Source organism: Arachis duranensis, chromosome 3, assembly GCF_000817695.3.
Source record: "Arachis duranensis cultivar V14167 chromosome 3, aradu.V14167.gnm2.J7QH, whole genome shotgun sequence".
Taxonomy (NCBI): domain Eukaryota; kingdom Viridiplantae; phylum Streptophyta; class Magnoliopsida; order Fabales; family Fabaceae; genus Arachis; species Arachis duranensis.
This window is the reverse complement of record NC_029774.3, coordinates 131,409,345-131,433,599: the sequence shown is the minus strand read 5'-3', so window position 1 is coordinate 131,433,599 and position 24,255 is coordinate 131,409,345. Positions and strand designations below refer to the sequence as shown.

General features: G+C 33.9%; 5 protein-coding genes and 1 non-coding gene across 6 annotated transcripts; 4 read left to right on the top strand and 2 right to left on the bottom strand.

Moving 5' to 3' along the window:
- The first annotated feature begins 1,901 nt into the window (after nucleotides 1-1,901).
- Nucleotides 1,902-4,489, top strand: LOC107482092 (uncharacterized). Its single transcript, XM_052258740.1, has 8 exons — nucleotides 1,902-2,189; nucleotides 2,290-2,462; nucleotides 2,684-2,777; nucleotides 2,934-3,045; nucleotides 3,154-3,242; nucleotides 3,563-3,648; nucleotides 3,795-3,859; nucleotides 3,995-4,489. Exons 1-8 carry the CDS (start codon nucleotides 1,953-1,955, stop codon nucleotides 4,099-4,101), a joined length of 963 nt encoding a protein of 320 aa, XP_052114700.1. The 5' UTR covers nucleotides 1,902-1,952; the 3' UTR covers nucleotides 4,102-4,489.
- A 644-nt stretch (nucleotides 4,490-5,133) lies between these two features.
- TRNAG-UCC (transfer RNA glycine (anticodon UCC)) lies at nucleotides 5,134-5,205 on the top strand. The gene has a single exon. It is a non-coding gene; the product is annotated as a tRNA-Gly (tRNA).
- Nucleotides 5,206-5,512: 307 nt separating this feature from the next.
- On the bottom strand, nucleotides 5,513-7,544 carry LOC107482093 (peptide methionine sulfoxide reductase A5). The gene is made up of 4 exons (XM_016102484.3): nucleotides 7,114-7,544; nucleotides 6,513-6,625; nucleotides 6,268-6,412; nucleotides 5,513-5,884 (listed from the first exon to the last, which is right to left on the bottom strand). Exons 1-4 carry the CDS (start codon nucleotides 7,384-7,386, stop codon nucleotides 5,687-5,689), a joined length of 729 nt encoding a protein of 242 aa, XP_015957970.1. The 5' UTR covers nucleotides 7,387-7,544; the 3' UTR covers nucleotides 5,513-5,686.
- Nucleotides 7,545-12,012: 4,468 nt separating this feature from the next.
- On the top strand, nucleotides 12,013-16,536 carry LOC107482095 (cellulose synthase A catalytic subunit 4 [UDP-forming]-like). The gene is given in 12 exon segments (XM_016102485.3): nucleotides 12,013-12,151; nucleotides 12,232-12,436; nucleotides 12,514-12,620; nucleotides 12,830-12,870; nucleotides 12,872-13,024; nucleotides 13,108-13,720; nucleotides 13,833-13,970; nucleotides 14,067-14,192; nucleotides 14,294-14,506; nucleotides 14,611-15,123; nucleotides 15,244-15,594; nucleotides 15,680-16,536. Coding segments are annotated over 12 exon segments (3,099 nt in total). The 5' UTR covers nucleotides 12,013-12,094; the 3' UTR covers nucleotides 16,262-16,536.
- A 549-nt stretch (nucleotides 16,537-17,085) lies between these two features.
- On the bottom strand, nucleotides 17,086-19,856 carry LOC107482096 (lysM domain-containing GPI-anchored protein 2). The gene is made up of 4 exons (XM_016102486.3): nucleotides 18,703-19,856; nucleotides 17,737-17,857; nucleotides 17,424-17,623; nucleotides 17,086-17,317 (listed from the first exon to the last, which is right to left on the bottom strand). Exons 1-4 carry the CDS (start codon nucleotides 19,367-19,369, stop codon nucleotides 17,193-17,195), a joined length of 1,113 nt encoding a protein of 370 aa, XP_015957972.1. The 5' UTR covers nucleotides 19,370-19,856; the 3' UTR covers nucleotides 17,086-17,192.
- Nucleotides 19,857-21,915: 2,059 nt separating this feature from the next.
- On the top strand, nucleotides 21,916-22,753 carry LOC107482097 (probable E3 ubiquitin-protein ligase ATL44). Its single transcript, XM_016102487.3, has one exon. It carries the CDS (start codon nucleotides 22,139-22,141, stop codon nucleotides 22,643-22,645), a length of 507 nt encoding a protein of 168 aa, XP_015957973.1. The 5' UTR covers nucleotides 21,916-22,138; the 3' UTR covers nucleotides 22,646-22,753.
- Nucleotides 22,754-24,255: the final 1,502 nt, after the last annotated feature.

The following is a 24,255-nucleotide window of genomic DNA, read 5'->3' as shown; positions in this document are numbered from 1 at the left end:
TCCCCCTTCCCCCTTCCCCCTTCTCCCTTCCCCTCTCCTTTTTCCCCTCTCTCCTGCCTTTTTTTATGATGATAAGGGTATTTTGGTCCAAGAATTCGAGAAAGGATAATTTTAAAGCGTTTTTTAACGTTGATGAGGATTTTAATAACGAAAAAAGGTTGGAGACGATTTTGATTTTGACCAAGACGTTAGTGTTAGGATTTGGTTGAATTAGTCCCACATTACTTAGGATAGCAAATGGAGTGGGTAGCCTAGGCTATAAATATGAGGCTAAGTTCTCCATTTGTTTTTGCACCAGCCGAAAACACTTTAAGCTTCTCTGTACTCTTTGATTAGAGAGTGTTGTGAGGTGTAATTAGATATTTGCTTTGAGAGAGTGTGGGTGTACTGGGGTGCCGGTATTAGAGAAAAAGGAGTCTATGTGTTGTAACAATTTTCACATAGTGATATTCTCTGGTTGTCATTTGACAACAGTCGTAGTTTTTTCTCCGGTAATTGGAATTTCCACGTTAAATTCTTGTGTTGTGATTGTGTCTATTTTATTTCTCTGTCAAAGGTATTTTCTCAAGGGAGAATGATGTCTTATTCCCAACAGACGAAAATAATAATTAACCCTTATTTTAATAATTTAAAATCATACAAAAACAAAAGAATTTATATCAGTAAACTAGTAAAACAAGTATTCTTATTTTTTTATTTCTTAAAGAAAGTGTGGAAGAAAGAAAAAGAAAATATATAAGAGCTAAGATTAATTATCTGAAAATAAAATTTGAATCCACAAATCTGTATCAGAAAACTTTTTAATATGACTAATGAATTGAACATAAAAACTTTAGTCAATGGAAAGATTTCTTTAAGTACTTGATCACTAAACTTTTTTTCCAGTAGAAATACATTATATTATTATTTATTTTTATTATATGCTTAATTAACATGAAAATAAAGTATTAAGTAAATAGTGGGTGATAAGAATTGATTTTAACTCTACTAATATATAAATTTTTACGGTCAATCAATAATCTTTTAAGAATTTTTGATAAATAATTAAATATTTAATAAATCATTATTTGTTAACAACTCAACTTCAAATTCAAATTTTGATTTTATATTGGAAAAAAAAATAATTCTCAAAAATAAATATTAGAATAATGAATTATATATGCAATGTAAAAGATTTACATGATGTTTTATATATTAAAAAAATCCGTACTCTTATTGTGTAAATTTGTATTCTATTAAATATTGTCTTAAATAAGTTATAATTTTTCCAATCAATCATATAATAAAAACAAAATGATAAATAAAATGGTGCCGCATTTTAAAACAGATAGTGTTTTTTTTGGTGACCAAAACAAATAGTGTTTGAATCCACAAATCTATATCAGAAAAATTTTTAATATGACAAATGAATTGAACATAAAATCTTTAGTCAATGGAAAGATTTCTTAAGTACTTGATCACCAAACTTTTTTTCAGTAGAAATACATTATATTATTATTTATTTTTATTATATTCTTAATTAACATGAAAATAAAGTATTAAATAAATGGTAAGTGATAAGAATTGATTTTAACTCACTAATATATAGATTTTTACGCTCAATCAATAATCTTTAAGGATTTTGATAAATAATTAAATATTTAATAAGTCATTATTTGTTAACAACTCAACTTAAAATTCAAATTTTGATTTTATATTGAAAAAAAAGTAATTCTCAAAAATAAATATTAGGATAATGCATTATATATGCCATGTAAAAGATTTACATGATGTTTTATATATTAAAAAAAATTCGTACTCTTATTGTGTAAATTTGTATTCTATTAAATATTTTGTCTTAAATAAGTTATAATTTTTCGAATCAATCATATAAGAAAAACAAAATGATAAATAAAATGGTGCCGCTTTTCCAAACAAATAGCGAGACTAAAGGAAGCCTCATCTTCATTAAGATGGGAACCATGGCGTGTCTCACTTTCACTCCCTATACAATCCAACTTTCTCGCTCACCTTCTCCAAAGTTTACATCTTTTTCTGTATCTAAAGCAACCTATTTGCGGGTTTCACAAGATGCATTCTCACCCACCCAAGAATCACACTCTAATTCTAACCCTGTAATTGGAAACCATGACTTGCTCATTGTGGGTCCTGGGGTTCTTGGTCGTTTGGTAGCTCAGAATTGGAGAGAGGTATCTTTATACTGTTGTGATCTAACTTGTTCGATGGCATTGCTATTTGTCACTCACTAATCAATGCATTCTAATTGTTTGTATATATGCTTCTGAGAAGGAAAACCCGAGTTGTCAAGTTTATGGACAAACAATGACTAGTGATCATCACAAAGACTTGATTCAATTGGGGATTAACCCCTCCTTGAATTGGACAGAAGGCACCCACAAGTTTTCAAATGTAATTTACTGTGCTCCACCTTCCCGGGCCCCAGACTATGCTGGTAATGTTAGGTGAGAAATCTTAAGAGTTGATTCCATCATTTTGTAATTAAAGGTCAAAGGGTATAACACTCGGTTATGATCAACTTGAATGTTCCAAGATTGCTTCATTTATATAACTTAGTTATTGGTAACCCTGTGAAAAGTGAAATTTACTTGGCAATAGAAAAGTTTGTCCATGTAGTAGTTGTATTCTTATGCACTCATGTTGCCATGGATTGCCAACTAATCAGGCTAGCTGCATTAAGCTGGAATCGTGAAGGTTCTTTTGTATTTACATCAAGCTCTGCTCCATACAATTGTAATGATAATGGATCATGTAATGAGGTGGGTTGCAAATGCGAACTGTCTTTTTTATTTTTTATCCTGTTACTTACCATAAGATACTGGTTTCTTAATCTAAGTTGCTGTGTAATGAACTTGCAAATTGTTTGAATTGCTTCAAGGTTTGTTGATTTATGCTAATGAGATATACTTCTTTAGGATTCTCCAGTTGTGCCAATTGGGAGGAGCCCTAGAGTTGATGTCCTCCTTAAAGCTGAAAACGTGGTACTAGAATCTGGTGGTTGTGTTCTAAGATTAGCAGGGCTTTATATATCCTTTTATGGGATTGAATTTATCCCAAATTAAAGATTTTCCTTTTAAATTTATCTAATAATTGCTGTGATGTTTTTATCTCAATGCAACCTTGACCAATTACACAAAGCAGATAGAGGTGCGCACAACTATTATTTAGAAAAGGGCGTTGTTGATAGTCGTCCTGATCACATCCTGAATCTTATACATTACGAGGTCAGAATGCCATTACATCTTAACTCATGTTTTGTATTTGGTTTCCCAATATTTTTAGTGATTTCTGCTTCATATTACTGAAGGATTGAAGTTTATTCTGTAAGTGATTTTCAATATTTGATCCTTTGAGTTGTCAAAGATTCAAGTTGAGCTTGATCATCCCATGCTTCTAGTAATTAACAGAACAAGTGCTACTGGAACTGTTTCTTCTATAATATTTTTGTCCTATCCTTTGCTTCCTTTGATGTATTTGTGGTTATTATGATGATGGAGATAATATGATCTTCACTTTGAGTTTTGAAAACATGCTTCCACACCAGGATGCAGCTTCCCTTGCAGTTGCAATTTTGAAGAAGAATCCTCGTGGAAAGATTTTCTTGGGTTGCGATAATCACCCGTTATCTAGGTTAGACGCTTCCTCCTTAGCTCGTTAAATGGCGTGCATTCTGATTATTGGATTGTTCATGCACTATTACTGATGCATTTCTACGAGATTTTTTGCTTTCTATTTTTCGTTGAGAGCATTCTCTCACACTGGTCATACATTTGCAGGCAAGAAATGATGGATCTAGTTAATGCAAGTGGGAAGTTCAGTAAAAGGTTTGATAAATTTACTGGTGAGTTCTCCCACTTTTGATGTTGAAACTTAATTAACCCAGAAACTATGATCATTACTTTGTTGTGAGTTGAGAGTCATTCATATTTCTGCTCTTATCAGCATTAATAATATATATTTATGTATGCCTTTGCAGGAACTAACGACCCTCTAGGTAAGAGATTAAACAATACAAGAACCCGCCACGAAGTTGGGTGGGAACCAAAGTACTCTAGCTTTGCTCATTTTCTTGATACCATGTGACGGATTCTTTAGAGTGTGTTTGTGAGTTTTGATTTTGGAGAAAACAGAAGAGAAGAAAGGTCTGAAGAGTAAATTCCTCCGCCCAAATCAAACCAATTTATATTAGCAATGTTTATTATTATCTAAAGCAACAGTGGAAAGTTTTCATGCATATGTCTAAACTCTGGTAGTATGCAAACCTTCCCAATTCTTCACTTTCGATGCTGTATGTATTATGTATAGGATGCTGATCAGTTGTTGAATTGTTTCAAGAGTTAGTTATTTTATCATTTTCGCAATGCATGTTGTTGTACATGCAACAAGCTTGTGCTCATTCATGTAAAAGGAAAAAAAGAAAGCTGTACATTTTTGGAACTATTATCTAAATAAATGATTTATTACTTTTTTATTAATGCAACAAAGAGAGAAAATACAACAGAAGGTAATTTAATAGCTAGAAGAAAAGGTACAAAAAAAAAAGAGTAGTGCTAGGGAGCCAATGGCCTAAACGTACAATGGGCTAAATCTTTGGTTTATGAATAAAATGAACATCACCTATACTATCCAGAATAACCATCCAGAACTCTTGACCTTCTGGATCTGGAATTCTAATACCATTTTCTGAAACCACTCATCCCAAAAACATAACCTAACAAGACAACGTAACACTAATGTTCATATCTCTAATACTTTCTAAACCTTCATTGTACACATTGTACGCTTAGACCATTGGCTTCCTAGACTTTTTCACAAAAAAAAAACAAAAAGAAAAAAAGATCGGAAAGGTATATTGGATTTAGCAACCGCACTCTACACTTGATTTACAATGACATTATAGATTTATAGTATTATTTTTATACAAGTAATTAAATTTAATAGTGAATAGGAAAAAAAATATAAATTTTCTAATAAGATGATCGGTCATGGGACTCGTAAATTCTAATTTTTTAGAAGCAAACGTTATTTTTTAATTGGTCAAAAAGAGTAGTTTTGAAGTTAACTTTGCCACTTAAAAGTTAGTATTAGCTTTTTAAGATCCTCCTTAAGCAAGAAGCGTTTGTAGTCCAACGGTTAGGATAATTGCCTTCCAAGCAATAGACCCGGGTTCGACTCCCGGCAAACGCAAAAATTGTAAACATACATCTTCAGCCACATCATTCGATATGAAAGAACCAAATAGGGTGCTTTTTAGGGATACATACCGGTTGATTATTAATCGGAATAATATAACTGTCTATTTTTTCATTTTGTACTATGTACTATTTTTTTTATTAAGTTGCTAAGCACTCCTAATGTAAAATTTTACACCGCCAATCAATTAATTACTAAAAAATTACTACATAAACTCTTAATATTAAAAAAAAAAATTGCCCAAAGAATACAGAAAGAATCATAACTCAATTTAAGAATTTCAACGGGGACATATAGACCATGTAATAAACCAAAATATCATTAAAACATTATCCGATTACTTCTAGTATGAGCCATACCATATATCATATCGGGGGAAAATTGGTTTCTTTAGTACAATAATTACAAGGGTGCCATATGCTTTCTTCTTTTTCAACTCAAGAATAAGGATCTGAGCAACCTGCCAAAATAGCAGCTACAATTCCCTCAAAATAGGCCAACCCTTTTTTATGATATCATTGATCTTTGCATCAATATGCCTTTGGATATCTGGAGGGCATAGCTCAGCTACATATCCATTCAATTTTGTTGCCAGTGTTGACTTCTCAAGCTCCTCTTGAGGCAGGTTCCCAATTAGCTGAAGAAGGAAGGGATTTTGCTTCAGTTCAAATTTCTGCATATTTAGAACACAACATGGAATGTCAGTGATTTCAAATGCAACTCAATTTTCTTAGGCAGTTTCTGTTTAGGTGCTACTAAAAGTGAACTCACTGAAATTGTTTGAAAATGAGCTTAAAATTTCCAACTCATAACTACTTATGCTAGCATGCTATTTACAATTATGTAGATGAATTGATGCATTACTGCTCAAACTTTATAAATATAACTCTCATACGTGGCTGAGCTTCTCTGACAAGAAACACTATGTCACTATATGGATTGAGTTCCGAAATCTAGCATGCATCTAATAGAAAACCCCCTTTTTTTTAACTATTTTTCAGAACCACCAATTAAACTTTGGAAGTATGGATAAACAATAATTCTGACATCCATAACCTGGTGCTCAGGCTCAGCAGGATAAAATGGTCCAAGCTGAAGAATTTGAGTAGTCACAATGCTGCTTCTTGACCTGGTTTGTTCTTGTTCTTTGCTCAGTGCGGCCATTCTTGATTCTTCAGTTCCATTACAAAAAACGATGGATCTGCAAGATCGCAAGAGAGCACAAAACTTAGAAATTGGCATGCGGTTTGATATGTAAGATCATTACATACAATTGCAAACAGCAGCAATAGTTCTCCTACCTGTACTGATTGCCGACATCGGGACCCTGGCCATACACTTGCCTGGGATCATGGTTTGACCAAAAGACATCCAGGAGTTCCCTAAAGCCAATCAGCCGTGGATCATATTCGACCTGTATTAGAACAGCAAAAAACATGGCAGCAAAGTTCAATAAAAGCATCCAAGTAGCTACATTTGGATACTACATAACATGGATAGTTCTAGTTTCCACATGGCAAAAAACAAATCAATCTATCTGATCAATGCTGTGAAAAATGGATAAGGAGGTGTGGAAAAAAAAAAAAACTAAATTGACTATAGAGGGTTTGAAGGGCTCCTTGAATTGCCCTCAGTTAAATGATTCTGAGTCAATTCACCATTGGAATTTATGCATCCAAGGATGGGGATCACTAAATTGTCCCTAGAGTGTTCTTTCTTCTAAGTGAGTTCTTCTTTGGAACTTATTATCAAACCCTAAGACATGGATTCTACCACAAGAAAGCCACAATTCAGGATTGTTATCTATTGCAAGTTATAATTGATTAAATGAGGTTCTTTCATGAACATCAAATTCAAACTATGATTCGAAATTGAATGAGCAGAGAAACAAAAAAGGCGGACCTGAACGGACTCGGCGTGGTCAGCCAAGCTTCTATATTCGGGATTGGGCTTGGAGCCGCCGGCGTAGCCTGCGGTGGTTCGGACAACGCCGGGGAGGCAACCAAAAACGGCTTCGGATCTCCAGAAGCTTCCGAGAGCGAAGACGGCAGTCTTGAGGCGTTCGGGGGCGTCGCTGTCGGGCTTATGGATCCGATCTGGGAACCTGATGCAGAGAGCTCTATCGATTGCAAATGCAGCGAGGATCATCAGATTCAAAATGCGGAAAAGTGACATTTTGCAGTTCTACAACTGCGGCATAGGACGGAGGTGCACTAACACTTCAATGGTTCCTTCAAGGCAAGATTAAATCTTTCGAGTTTCGATCGCTGCCTGCAACTTATCAATCAATTCAAAGATTAATTCTTGATGGCCACTCTAAAACTCAACACACAATAAATATTTTGATTAATTTTACAAGTTGATCCAATTAAACTTATGTTTTAAATAATTATTTTGATAATAAATTAAAAATTAATTATTTTTAATGGCATAATATATGGTTAAATATCTATTTTATTATATAAAAATCGGATGTCTGTACTTAATGATGGAGCTGACGTGGCATGCTCTAGAGAGTGTTTTCTGATTTAATTATTTTAACTCATTCAATACAATTTATTACCAAGACTTAATTATATCAGCTAATTGATTTGATTAGATATTTAAATATTAATATAATTTATTATAATATATATTACTTAATTAAATTTACTACATTAATTATAATTTGTTATATTAGTTAATTAATTTATTCATTTATAAAGTCTTAAATAAAATAAATAATTTATTGTTTACAGTCATTCTTAGTGGAATAGTGTGTTCCTTATATAGTATTGATAATTGTTGCTTAATTTAAAGTAATTGTATGTTGGTATCTTAAATTTATTTTTAATAATGACCTAAATAGATAAATCCAATTGAATTGAATGATTATATAAAATATTTTATATTATTAATATACTAAAATTAAATTCATTTTTCGGTACAGAATTTTATAGGTATATTTTATACAAGATTAAGTTATTTTTTATTTTTTTATTTGTTTTATCTATGTTACTTTATTTAATTTTAAGTAGCGTCATATTTAGGCTTAGTTTGGTAAAGCTTTTACTTTTTAAAAGTAGCTTATAAAAGTTAACTTTTAAAAGATGGCTTTTTAAAAGTTGTAGCATTTATGTTTGGTAAATCAAATCAAAAACAACTTTTAATAAACATAAGCAACATCAATTGTGTTTGGTAAAATAGCTTTTAAAATTTAAAAATACTATAATAGACATAAATGCAAACATTAAATTTGAAAATTAGTTAACATATGAGGTTATATTAGACTTTTAAATTTTGAAAAGCACAAGCCAACTTTGAAAAGCTCCCTACTAGGTGCTTTCAAAAGCACCCCTAACTTTTAAAAGCCGCAAGCACAAGCACTTGAGCTTTTTAATTTACCAAACGCAAAATGACGTGCTTGTGCTTTTTAAAAGCACAAGCACCTCCTGAAAAAGCTTTACCAAACCCAGCCTTATAATTACCGCCAGTATGATATTTTATAAGAGAGAGAGGAAATTAGTAATGGGGACAAAAATATAATAAAATTTAGGTATAGATATTTTTTTTGCTTTCCACGATATTCAACAAATTAAGGACTAATCCGTCATGAATTTTAATTCCATTTAAGAATTACAATTGGCCGGCAACGAGTTGCTATACATACGAGACAGAATTCAAACCCTCAATACTTATTTAAGCGGATGACTAAGTTGATCACTTGATCAATCTAAATTGGTTTAGATATATTCAAAATTTAAAATTAGAACTATCTAATACATATTAATAAGAACTAGAAATATACACACAATCATTATTATAATATTTAAAATAATAAAAATATAATTTCATACGCATAGTATAATATTTAAAATAACAAAAAAATATTCATAAGGATATTTTTTTATTTTTAACATGATTAAATATTATTTTTTATATATATTTTTAAACAATTATTTTACTTATTTGTCAAATCTACTTATTATAATTTTTATAGTATAAATAAAATTTTTAACCAAAATAATTACAGTATATTAATACATAGATAATATATTTTTTTATCTTAAACAATTTTTAAAAAATCACTAATAATTTAAGTTGTATTTAATTAGAAAACTAAGTTTTAATTTAATTATTAATTAATTAACTAATATAATATAATTAATTATCACTAATTTTTGAGTGTATTTATTTATTTTTCATACTAAATCAAATTTAACAATATAATTATTATTATGTGTTAAGTTTAACAAAATATTTTTTAACATAAAATACAAAAGAACTATTTATATTTTAGTTTGAGACAAATATAATATAATAAGTGGTATATATGTATATAAGTATTAATTTTTTTTAAAAAAATTTGCGGGGGCAAATGCCCCCTCTATATTAAACGTGGGTCCGTCTCTGGCTGTGAAGGAAGATGGGAGTTATGAATAGGTAAGCGGTGATGGACTCAGCAACAACATGACAGGAGCTATGCGATTTTTTTGTGAAGAAATCGAGAAGAAGAAGATTATAGGTGAGGATGATTGAGTTTATCTTGCATGCTATAGAGTATAGACTGAAGTTATGAATCATGTGTGATGTGAGGCAAATCCTAATTCCTAAAAAGTGTTTATATGTATATATTCGGGGCGGGTACACCCTAAACCCGACGATACCTGTCTTGAGCAAAATCTGCCTCGACTTGGGTCAAATTATTACCCTTTTCATCCGGGTATGGACGGGTCGGGTACCTGCGTATTTGAAAATTCCTATCAAGTCTGACCACGTATTAATACTCTTTTTATTAAGGATTTATCGCTAGCCAATGAATTGTTATATACACAAGGCGAGATTCTAACTCCTAATAGTTGTTTAAGCGGACGAGTGAGATGATCACTTAACAAACTCAAATTGATTAAGATAAATATTAATTATTTTTAATATTTTAATATTAAAAATTTTAAATTATCCCGTACAAGGTACGGGAACATACACTAGTTTATATAAAATTATGTTATATATTTAATACATGAAAATTAAATTCATACAAAAAAAAAATTAAATGTAGTTGAATTTAGATATTTTTACATAAGTCGTAAATTAATTATTAAATTGAATGTGATTAATAATATTATTGACCAAATGGGTGAAATTACCCATGTATGATGGCTGCCATGAGCAAAAATGATTGAATTTTAGAGAAATTAAATTAGCCAGTTCAATTTAAGCTTTTAATAATTTAAAAGATTTCACTTCACTAAATTGTAAGTATGTTTTTTCACGTTTTAAAAAATTTAAAAATTACAAATCACTAAATTGTATGGTCTAAATTCAATATCTTCAACTAAAAAATTAACTACAAAATACACTTTTTAAATTATCTTTTTGCAAAACAATCCTATTATTAGTGTAAAACACAAAAAATATAAATATTTTTAAAATTCTCACGTTAGTCTTTGAATTAGGCTTGACCAGGGCTCAATACTTCAATTTGATATGCCTATGATGGGCATTTTTTTAAATTATTATGTATTTTTTATAATTTTATTGAATTTTTAATTAGGTCTTTATATATTTTTTTAATTAGGTTCTATACGATATCAGATTTTGTAAATTTTATCATGACAAAAATATTAAAATTAACAAAATATTCTGTTAATAATATCGTTTTTGTCATAGTATAAATTTAATTACAAAATCTAATATAATATAAAGACTCAATTGAAAAGAAAAAATATAATGACCAAATTTTCAATTCGACAAAACTAGAGGAAACTACAGAATAATTAAATTTTTTTAATAAAATTCAAAATAGCCCCTGACAATTACCTCGAAAGACAACGAGGCTCTTAACAAAAAAAAACTCAACCCGACCCCTGACTCGAAAGGACAACGAGGCCCCTGTGCCAAAAAAAATTCAAGTTATTTTTTTTGTTGGCACAGGAGCTAATCAATCCCAAAAAAAATATTAAGGACTAGATTTGGTGTTTTTTTTTTTCTTAGGAGTCTCGTTATCCTTTCAAGATAATGTCAAGGCCAAATAAGGTATTCACTTATTTTTTTTTCAAGATAGACTGGATAGTCTAAACATAGTCATTATAATATTACAAATGTATTCGCATTACACTTAAAATAAGATAACAATAAGAGTTTTTATCCACTGCTTTGAACCCTTACGCCAAGGCCTCAATCTCGGATTTTCGAACATGCTTACATTTTCTTACCGAACAACAAATGAGAGTGGGTGGAATTTTTGTTAAAATTCCAGCCCAATTAGGCCCATTTAGTGGCAAAATCTTAGCTAAAAAACATATTGAAATGTCAGTCATGGCCCTGACACAAATCTGTGCGCTTAGTTAGTTAGGTTAGCTGAAACTTTTGCCAGAATTTTCGTTTCAGCATCGATATATTTCAATAAGAAATGAGAGCATAATGAGAATAGAGCATTGACTCACAAGTTACTAAATGTAGAACATGTGATGCTATATAAATTCTCATAATTGATCTGTGTGTGAACTGCTCCCTTTCACCTATAAATAAATATGATGCGTCCGTTTTTGGTATTTCGAAGTAAGCGATGTGGGGACAATGACATTATAACAAAGCTTGTGCGGAAAAGTGCAATGCGTATCTTGTTGATGCATCATATGATATCAGAGTAAGACAACTAGAAATGAAATGTGGTCTCCTTTGAGACCAAGCAATAACAGAAAAACAAACACCCAAACTAACAAACATGGACCTTCACTTACGTTACGTCTCTTAGACTCAAACGAATCCAATGACTTCCCAACTCACAGTTTGGTAGACTACTACTCACTCTTGTATTCATTCATGTCTTCTACTATGATGCCTTAACCACCCCATTTCTTTCTTATTTATATCACTACACAACCCTTCATCTCATTACACCATGGCTTCCTTCACAGTTGGTCCTCATCATCGCCATTTGTCACATGACTCTGATGAGGTATTGCGCTCTGCTTGATGCTTATACATTTTCTTTATTATGAACTACTCTCTTACACTTACACTGCTATTGAATGGCAGGTTCGCCCTCCTACTCGACAATCTGCTTCATCGAAAGTACAATGCCGAGTTTGTGGTGATGAGATTGGATATAAGGAAGATGGAGGGTTATTTGTGGCATGTTATGTGTGTGGCTTCCCTGTTTGTCGACCCTGCTATGAGTATGAGAGAAGTGAAGGCACACAGTGCTGTCCTCAGTGCAACACTCGCTATAAGCGTCACAAAGGTTGGTTTTTGCTTACATTGTATTATTAGATCACTTTTATATTACTTGATTATGTGACTTGCTTTGCTTCACTGCAGGATCTCCTAGAGTAGTAGGAGATGAAGAGGAGAACTTTGATGCAGATGATTTTGATGATGAATTTCAGATTAAGACTGGCCATGATCATGATGATGTTAATCATGCGGTAATGCATGCCTTTGATCATAAGACATGCATTAGAACTTAAAAGATCATGCATGAGGATATTAATATGGCATGTTGCAGCATGGAATGCAGAAATTTTATTGATATTATTTTCCAAATAAGATTTCACTCAAATGAGTTAGCATTACCAATTAATTGAATACAAGTAATCAAAAAAGGAGGCTAAGGGGATCTTTGTAATTTCAACAGGAAGATAAAGACAAGAAGGAACAGCAGTGGCATCCCAATGCTCACCGGCAAGGACATTGAAGGGGACAAAGAATTCTACAGCAATGCAGAGTGGGAAGAAAGGGTAGAGAAATGGAAAGCCAGACAAGAAAAGAAAGGCCTCCTAAACAAAGAAGAAGGAAAAGACGATCAAGATGAAGAAGAAGATGAGTACCTGTAAGTGTTCATTTTTCTTACCCTTGAAATTGCATTTTTATGAAAACGTGATATGCATCAACTGAGACAAAATTACATAACAGTTTGGCTGAAGCTAGACAACCATTGTGGCGTAAAGTTCCAATATCTTCAAGCCTGATCAACCCATACCGGATAGTGATTGTGATGAGGCTGGTGATTCTGGCTTTCTTCTTGCACTTCCGCATCATGACTCCAGCACATGATGCTTTCCCACTGTGGTTAACATCTGTGATATGTGAGACATGGTTTGCATTCTCATGGATCCTTGACCAGTTCCCTAAATGGTTCCCCATCACGCGCGAGACTTACTTGGACCGCTTGTCCATAAGGTTCGAGCGCGAAGGGGAACCAAACAAGCTTTCCCCTGTTGATGTCTTTGTCAGTACTGTGGACCCTTTGAAGGAACCTCCAATCATAACAGCCAACACCGTCCTTTCCATCCTCTCCGTCGATTACCCGGTCGAAAAGGTTTCCTGCTATGTATCAGATGATGGTGCTTCTATGCTTCTCTTTGACACACTCTCTGAAACCTCTGAGTTTGCAAGAAGATGGGTTCCATTTTGCAAGAAGCATAATATTGAGCCAAGAGCTCCTGAGTTCTATTTCTCTCAGAAAATCGATTACTTGAAAGACAAGGTACATCCTATGTTTGTCAAGGAACGCAGGGCCATGAAGGTATATATGCTATTTATTTATTCATTCATTTTTTCAATGTTATTTTGTCAGTGTTCATTGGGAGTTTGAGACTCATAGAAGCTCTTCCTTTTTGTTGTTTACTAAATTGCAGAGAGAATATGAAGAATTTAAAGTGAAGATTAATTCTTTGGTGGCAAAGGCTCAGAAGAAACCAGAGGAAGGTTGGGTGATGCAGGATGGAACACCATGGCCTGGGAATAACACTCGTGATCATCCAGGAATGATTCAGGTTCGCCTTTTGCTTCTTCTTCTTGTCATTAAGAACATAATATCTTATAAACAATCGTACAAGAAACACCATGATTCAAAGAAATGTTTGATGTAGGTGTATTTGGGAAGTGCTGGTGCACTTGACGTGGAAGGCAAGGAACTGCCGCGACTTGTGTATATTTCGCGTGAAAAACGTCCTGGCTATCAACACCACAAAAAAGCTGGTGCCATGAATGCTTTGGTAAGTACAAAAACTTGTGATTTATGGTGATTCATCCATTCAAGCAAGGCTAATAGGATGTTGAAATATCTGTTTCTTTCTTGGTGTTTATCCTTAAAAAGGTTCGAGTTTCTGCTGTGCTTACAAATGCACCTTTCATGTTGAATTTGGATTGTGACCACTACATCAACAATAGCAAGGCTATAAGAGAAGCTATGTGCTTCTTAATGGATCCTCAGCTTGGGAAGAAGCTCTGCTATGTCCAATTCCCACAAAGGTTCGATGGTATTGATCGACATGATAGATATGCCAATCGCAACATTGTATTCTTCGATGTAAGTGGTGCTACACATTCTAAACTCTTCATTAACCAAAATGTGTAAAGATTAAATTCCATTAAGTTCTAATGCTTGTCTTCAAATGTTTGATTTCATAACAGATCAATATGAAAGGCCTAGATGGGATCCAAGGTCCAGTGTATGTTGGTACTGGAACTGTTTTCAATAGGCAGGCATTGTACGGATATGATCCACCGGTGTCCGAGAAAAGGCCGAAGATGACGTGTGATTGTTGGCCTTCCTGGTGCTGCTGCTGTTGTGGTGGTTCAAGGAAATCAAAGTCAAAGAAGAAATCTGGTGGAGGAGGTCTCTTCAGTAAATTGTACAAGAAGAAAAAGATGAAGGGGAAGAACTATGTTAGAAAAGGGTCTGAGCTCATGTTTGATCTTGAAGAGATTGAAGAAGGGCTTGAAGGCTTTGATGAGCTAGAGAAATCATCTCTAATGTCTCAGAAACAGTTTGAGAAGCGATTCGGGCAGTCGCCTGTTTTCATTGCTTCCACTTTGATGGAGAATGGTGGACTTCCTGAAGGCACCAATTCTCAAAATCTTATAAAGGAGGCCATTCATGTTATAAGTTGTGGCTATGAAGACAAAACGGAATGGGGAAAAGAGGTAATCCTACTATTCAGTATACGAGACAAAATGAGTACACAGGCCATTCCTATTTTGTAATGTTGTTCAGTGTGCACATAAAATCTTTAAGTTTGTACTTAACTTATCAAGTCCTTGCAGATTGGGTGGATTTATGGCTCAGTGACAGAAGATATCTTAACAGGGTTCAAAATGCACTGTAGAGGGTGGAAATCAGTGTACTGCATGCCAAAGAGACCAGCTTTCAAGGGATCTGCACCAATAAATCTATCAGATAGGTTGCACCAAGTTTTGAGATGGGCTCTTGGTTCTGTTGAAATTTGCCTTAGTCGCCATTGTCCCCTGTGGTATGGTTATGGAGGAAAGCTTAAGTGGCTAGAAAGGATGGCTTATACCAACACCATAGTATATCCATTCACTTCCATTCCTCTCCTTGCATATTGCATACTACCAGCTGTGTGTCTTCTTACTGGAAAATTCATCATTCCCACCGTGAGTATATAATTATTGTAGATTTCTTGCAACACAAGTTATGCTAGTTGTTACTGATTTACAGGTTTTGAATTGGTTTGTGCAGTTGACAAACCTTGCTAGTGTTTGGTTCATGGCTCTATTTATATCCATCATCCTAACCGGTGTCCTTGAGCTTCGGTGGAGTGGAGTTAGCATCGAAGATTGGTGGCGAAACGAGCAATTTTGGGTGATTGGAGGAGTTTCGGCACACCTTTTTGCTGTGTTCCAAGGCCTCCTGAAAGTTCTTGGAGGAGTAGACACCAACTTCACAGTTACAGCAAAAGCAGCAGATGATACTGAGTTCGGAGAGTTATACCTTTTCAAGTGGACAACACTTCTGATCCCACCAACCACCCTCATAATATTGAACATGGTTGGGGTTGTGGCTGGTGTCTCTGATGCCATTAACAATGGATATGGCACATGGGGACCTTTATTTGGGAAGCTATTCTTTGCATTTTGGGTTATTGTTCACTTATATCCTTTCCTAAAGGGTCTCATGGGAAAGCAAAACAGGACTCCAACCATTGTGGTTTTATGGTCAATTCTGCTAGCATCCATTTTCTCATTGATTTGGGTGAGGATCGATCCATTCTTGCCTAAGCAAACTGGTCCAATACTCAAGCAGTGTGGAGTTGAATGCTAATTAAGCAACTGCACCAGGGGCTGCAGGGGTTCATCTATTCATTTGATATGATGCAAATGTATCTTTTTGTTTTCTTATTATTATATAGTTAATTGAGGCTTTAATTTGCCTCTCTCAGAAGAGTTTATCAAGAGTATATGTATAGGCTTAAAATGCAAATGTGGCTATACTTGGAAACTTTGAATGGACCATACACCAAACCAGATACATGTACTTTGCCTCTCTTTCTCTCTTAAAAATTATGTCTAAATATATAGTATATTAAAAGTTTAAAACATACTGAACAAGTACTATTTAAACTACTACATAAACTAATCCCTTAGCTTGTTCTTGTTGCCAACTTGGTTTTTATTTAATTTGTTGGTCACATTTCATCGTCAATTATGGGTACTTCTCTACTGTATAGCCAACAAATAAGGGTTGGTGTCATTCATTGTTGAACAATATAGAAACAAACATGCTAGAGGGTCATTGTATACTCAATTACTCATTAATTAACCATACCATTCATTATGTAGAATTTACTGGTAAACTTTACGTTTGTAATAATAATGTAATCCCTAGATTGGGATGGAAACAGTATGCAAAATAGTATGTAGCCGCCACAATAGTGACGTAGTGCTGAGGCAGCTTGTGCGTGTACAAGTTGGCTCAGTCAGTCCCCACTCTGTATATATATATCTCAATTCCACGTTCGCAATTGGATATATATGTGGTGAGTCTGTGTGAATTCAATGAGATTACAATTTTAGACTAATAGTCAGCAATTTAGCTTGAGTCTTTGATGAATCATGAAGGGGTGAATAAAGTGAGTCACACACTAGTTATTATAAATTTATAATCACTCTTATTTCTTCTTTCAAACATGATACTGTTACAAAAAAACAAAAATTTAAAAAGAAGAAAAGTGGGTGGAGGGTATTTTATTTTACTACAAAAGACAGAGAGCAAGAAGGATGAAGTGGAGAACAATGATAAGACCGAAGGTAGTCCTTGACGCTCCTGATCCTGAACCACCTGGTCCTACTGAACCGCCACTGGGTGCAGGTGCCGGTGCTGTTTTTCGACAACAATCACAAACAAACAAACAAACAAACAGTACCATTGTCATTCACCACATGCATACCATACACAAAAAGAATCCTATATAGAATGCACTAACCAGGACAAGTGGACTCATTAGCAAGAATGGTATTGATTCTTTTGAAGCTATAACCCGCATAGGCACAGAAGGTGCGGTTGCATGGATCATCTGAAGCAGATGTCAAGTTGCCAATTGTCAGGTTCCCTGTGCATTTCATGGAGGGGCATACCGACCACTTTCCCCCTGTTGGTTTAAGCTGCGATGGCTCGCATTGCAATCTATACTTAAATTAAAGTATTAAACTCGCATCACACAACTTATTAATTGATTAATATATTTTCATTGCATTCTTGGTACGGTCAAATTAATCACAAATAAAGAAGGTACTTACACATAGTTGTTGCTGGAGTCGCATTTGCATTTCACGCATTCGTTGGCAGTGTAGACATAAGTGGAGTTTGAAACCAGCAGAGGGTAGTCCATGGAATTGTTTTTCACACTTGTGGAACAAGCTGCCACAACATACATCGTTATCATTCACAATTTTATAATCCATGTCACTAGAATAATTCTCAATTATATTCTCTCATCCTGATTTCTTAATGCTTGCTTACAAAACTGGGAAAGGGGAAAAAAAAAAAAGTGGTGCCATATTCTACTCATAGTCTAACATCTCCATTATTGCATTCACAAAACTGCAGAATTAAATATTAAAAAAAAGTAATTTCTTTCTTTATCAATGCGAGCATCTAACAGTAGATTAGCTAGGAATGGTTCAAACAATTATTTATTTATTGAGAAGAATAATTGCAACCGGGCACATCTATGAGTGACTCAAGACAGCTGTGTTTTATGTAAAGATAATCATTAAAAACGGTTGGATAATAATTTAATCATATATATCAAATTATTTAAACGATTTTTAACTAGCAAATTTCCTAAAGCAAGTGAGTTTCCACTTTTCTTAGGATATAGATAGAGAAGTCATTTTGAGGTGAGATAAGCTTTTCAAAAGTTAATAGAAATTTCAAGAAAATAGGTTTTCAAACAGAAAGTGAATATATATAGCTGGATGCAGCATACAATATTGTAAACTTCCGTTGACTTTATATACCAAAGTGGATGTGATTCTACATAGCACATTCAAAAAAATCAAGAACTCCAAGATAACATTTTTTTTCCTTTTTAAATTTTTATAATTGATAATTCTCAAACCGATAATGATTAAAGCAGGGCGACGGTGTACTCCGCGTCTCTCTGTCTATCCTATAATGATAATGATTAAATTTTCTTTGGCGAATTTAATTTTACAAACAACAAATTATAAAAAAAAAATATAGAAGGGAAAATGAAATACCTTTGAGAGGGACATCGATAACCTGCTGTGCCTGAAGCTTCTTAGGGTCATCAATACCGTTGAGACTAAGAATGATCTGTTCAGTGGTACCAAACTCCTGTGCAATCCCCTCCACGGAGCTTCCAATTGGAACTATGTAAGCATAGTGCACCACACTGCTCCCTCCAACACTATCACAGCTACAAGGCAACGGTATCCAAATGGAATCCCCAGCGATGATCTTATTGGCGTCAGAGATATTATTAGCCTTCTGGATCTGCTGGTACGTCACCACGCCCGCGAACACTGTCCTTGCTATGTAGTCCAAGCCATCACCAGGCTTGATTTTGTACAACGGCACGTGGTTCGACAGCCCCGTTCCGTTACTGCACTTGCACGGAAACGGAATCCTAACTACCTGCTTGGGCGCCACGCTGTAACTGCCTGACGCGTTTTCCGGGATCGTGTTGGCGTTTGCGCCCAACAGGTCCGGGAGGTGCTTCACGTTGAACAGCTTCTGGATGTCTCGGAGCGTGGTCGCATTCTGGCTAAAGTAGTCGATTAGAGCTCGACACGTGGCGTTCGTGCTGCTGCTGCACTTGAAGTTTGCCTCTGGCTGAGCCCGGGCCGTCAGGAAGCCCGTCAATACGAGGGTGAATGTGGTGAGCCAAAGAGCCGATTTGCCCATTTTGATTTTGGGTATGTTGGGGGAAGGTCAGATAATTGGTGTGGGCTTTTGTAAGTTGATTGGTTTTAATTTATTTATAAAGGGACCCTCACTTGCCTGGCTGGCTGCTGTGTGGTCTAAGTGTGAAATTGAGGTTGTGTCTTGGTTTGAACATGGAATAATAATTTTATTTGAAGATTGAACCGTTGACTTTGACTCTGACTGTGCAGGAAGAACTTGTTATGCGGGTTGCATAATAAGTGACTCCGAGACACTCTCACATGGAGTGTATGTTACTCCTCTCCATAGTTTTCAAAATTATGATCTGACTTGCTAATTATGCTGGGAAGAGAAAAGAGAGTTGGAACAAGAGTTTAGCGTGTTGTGTTTGTTGCATTACGGTTTCTGAGAAAACCTTGGATTCTGTGGAATATACTTGGTGGGTGAAGCAGCAAAGGGTTAAGCAGTTAAATCCAAATCGTGCAAGGATTCGCTAACTGCAGTTAAGTGCGGCTCAGATACGCCTTCATGGATCATGACCAAGAAAGAGCGAAAAGGAGAAAAGGTCGTGTGGAACGGAACAAGTATGAAAAGTCTCACCTCACTTTTTATACCCTAATGCTTTTATATTAGAAATAAGAAATGTTCATCACTACTTGAAATTCATAGGAATAACCAATCAAAAAAATATGAAAAATAAAATATTCAAAAATAACAAATTACACGTTATTTTTTTAAATAAAAATCTAAAATTTAAAAGATTTAATTTCAAATCCATAGGTGTGTATAACTTTTTGGGTTTATTTTTTTTACGTTGAGAGTTAGAAAAGAAAAAACGACATCGGGCACATGTATTCTTAATTTCTTATTCTATTGAAAAAAAATTCGTGAATACATATTTTGCGGGATTGTATATTAGTAATACCACCAACATAAGTAATAGAATTGTTAATCTAACATGGAGCTTCAATTAGATATAAAGAACGCTTGGAACCACGAGTAGCATTGGACATTAAAGCTGCATGGAAAATTATTAAAATACTCGGTACCTAGTACAAGGTATCCAATATGAAATCAACGTTCAACGTTTTCTTTCTCTTAATCTCTTGTCTTAGGTTTTCATTTTGGTCTCCCCATTTTTATTTTGGGCGGGTAAAATCAATTGTCATCCCTATATGGGTTCTAGCTAGGTCCCAAGTATCGCTACAATTATTGTTTTCCTTTTGGGCCTGATATGGCCCATTTTAGACAAGAGTTTTTCTTTTTGTCAGCATCTCTCATTCTCATGCACATGCCATTGTTGGCCATCGTTGGATCAAAAAGATACAAGTCTTTTTGTTTTTTTTTTTTAATCCAAGAATGAATAGATATGTACATCCTGAATTTGATCAAAAACCTATCTGTATTGAAAACTCTAAATTTCATTATTTTTTACACTTAATTTATTTTTTCATGATATTTTTTAAGCAGGTTAAAAATTAATCTGTTAGGGATGAAAATTTCATTTAAAAGTATATTGCTGACAAATGAATTCCTTACTTTATTCTTTGACCATGCACTCCATTGAGGCTTTGAATAAACTTTTATGGAAATACTATCCAAGAAAATATACATGATGAGAAATACAACTGAAAATTATTTTAAATATTTAGATCTAATTTTAATTTTGTCTCAATATGATTAGTGGACTTAGAAATAATAGAAAATAGAAATATCACTAGAAGGGAACATCACCATTCACACAATACAAGAAGATAGTGATGTTGCCTTATCTAGTTTAGAATTCAAACGTGATAAATTCAATAATGGTTTCCACCTTTACAATAATATCTTTTGGCAGATTAATATTGTTGAAAATAATGTTTCTTAAGGGAATTTTGAGTGTACAGTGTCATAAATAAAAGAAATTAAAAGGGAAGAAACGTTTGAGAATTGAGATGGTCCACATTCCACAAGAAGCGGCATCTCCACGCCGCGCCTTTACTGGAAAGTGGAAAGAAACATAGCATTAGCAACAACATTGCTTTTTCGTGGCGAAAGAGAGATAACTACGCTTAGTGGATTAAATCATTGACGATGACTTCCACCACATCAAACTCCTGTATAAAGTAGTAATAGATTATCGACAAATTTTGTATTTTTCCCAATTAATATGAATATCAAAGTATAAAAACATGTTTAAAATATAGTTACTTGGCATGTAGCTTTTACTTGATAACTACTATTCATTTGGTATATTGAACCCTGGACTATCCTTTTCCCTTTTAGGACATTAAGCATGTATTGATGTAGCAGGTGTATGTATATCTAAATAACAAAAGTAGAGTTTATCAACATCCAATAAATAATAGAACATCGTTTTCACTTTTCACGCAATAGATATATATTAATAATAGACAACACTCTTTATTTTTTTTGACATGTGTATATAGATGTTTGATTTTATGACTGTATTTTAAATAAAAGTTATATAATAATAAAGTGATAAATGTAACATGAGAGAAAGAAATGTTTGTTTTGAATAATAAAATGAGTAGTAGTGTATGTAAGAGTAAGGAAGAGCGAGTGATGGGATGGGATAGGAGTCATAGGACATAGGAGGAGGAAAGAGAAAGATATGTAAGAGATGAGTTGCTTTATATAAAGAAAAAGGGATGAGAAGATGGAAGTGGATGATTAATTAGAAGGAGGTCCCATTTATGTCCACCAATATAATTTCTATATTGTTGTTCCATTTCTCCATTCTACTCTTCATGTTAATTAATTAGCTTCTTCTTTCTTTCTATATTTATGGAGGCTGAAACTACTCTTGTCCCTCCCACGGCCACACCACCACCACCACCACCTCATAATGGTGGTTTGGATTGGACAGTTGTAGCGGCGGCCATCGTGTGTGCCTTGCTATGCGCTCTAGGGCTCAACACCATGCTACAATGCGTGTTTCAGTGTGCGGGGCGTGTTCTCACGCAGCCTCTTCAATGGATCGCTTCTCGAAGGCTCAATTCCGGTCTCAAGAGGAAGGACATGGTGGCTCTCCCTACCTCAACTTTTTCTTCTTCTTCTTCTTCTTCTGAAGCAGCTCCTAGTAACAATAATAATAACAACTGTGCAATATGCTTAGCAGAGTTCAGTGATGGTGAGCAAATAAGGTTTCTTCCGCAGTGCAGTCACCATTTTCACGTGGTTTGCATTGACAAGTGGCTCCTCTCTCATTCTTCTTGTCCTACTTGCAGGCACCTCCTCAAGTCTAATTCTGATTCTTCTTCGCTCCACTCTTTACATATCCTCTTAGCTTAATTCCTAGCTAGTATAGGACTAGATTTTTTACATGCTTTCCTGTCAAATATTTATTTTCTTAATTGTTCAATTATTATTCAATACATACACTACTTTGGGTAATGGTACGACACTAAACATATTTAGAAGTATTGGCTAAAAACATCCAGTTAAACTGTTGGACTAAAGGTATTTAACTGCTAACTAAAAGTCTAGTTAATATAAACTAAAATTTTGACATTTGAGTTTTTCTCCACTAGTTATTGGATTAATCACTCTCTTCTTAAGTTTCATTGAACAAGTTTTAATTTAATGTCCGTTTATTATATCCTTATTTCAAATTTTCAATTTTGAATTCTGATATTATGGAGTTCTATATATCCATAAAGTTTCAGCTTAGTTATGCATACTTATCCATTCCAACTTTATTACTTCTAAACAATTACAGCCTTAACTTTGGATGGTACATATAATGTGCTTGGTCAAGTAAAGTTGGTGAAACGATGGAAATCTCATCAGCAATCGGTTGTAATATTGTTTTGGATGAACATATTATCTCAATTATTATTATTATTATTTATTAACATGTTGAATTGCTTTTAGTTTAACATATGATATAAGGACACGTATTTAGAGAAACGGGGTATTTATTACGAAAGTGAGATGAAAAATTTAAATTGCATTACCATGTATAAATTCAATCTAAAAAAATTGTATTACCATGTATAAAAAAATTATAAAAAATCAGTAAAATTTATTATTTTTTACCAACAGTTAATCAATAATATTTAAAAATAGGAAAAGTATGAGGAGCCAATGAAATATTTGTATAAAGTGTACAATAGAGGTTTATGGAGTATTAGAGATATAAGTATTAGTGTTACATTTTTTCATTAGCTGAAACTTTTGAGATGAGTGGTATCATGACATGGTATTAGAACGCTAGATCCGAAAAGTCAAGAGTTCAATTTTTGGTAAACTCCAAAATCAGTTTAATTTTTTAGGAAGATGTTTATTATTCCTAGTACTCGAATGGTTATTCTAGATAGTATGGGGGATGTTCATTTTGTAACTCCCCATTGTACACATTGTACAAATAGTCCATTGTCTTCCTATTAGTTAAAAATATATTAATAAATTTTAGATTAAAAAAATTGAACTAATAACTAAACTATTAATAACAAATAATAATATGGAAAAGTTTAGGGGCAGCAGTTTTATTGAATTTTGGCCAGCATGTAACCAGTAGAAAAAGATGAGCCATTGGATGAAATCTCACACCAATCTCACACCATCAAATCATCATTGATGGCTAGTTGATGGCTAACAATCACAAAAATTGCTGGCCCCTAGCATTGCTCTAATAATATATTGGGATAAGTATTGTTTTGGTCCCCTCACGTTGAGGGTCGGAATCGAACCCGTCCCTAGTGTATATTTTGATTTAAAATCATCCTTAAAGTCGTATTTAAATTTAAAATCGTTCTTTCTAATAAAATTTTTTTAATTTATTCCTAAACTACCCCTATAATAAAAAAATTATAAAATTTAAAAAAATAAAAGAAAACGCGTGGGGGGAGGTGAAGAAAAGGGTATACGAAGGGGGAGGGGAGGGAAAGGGGAAACTGGAA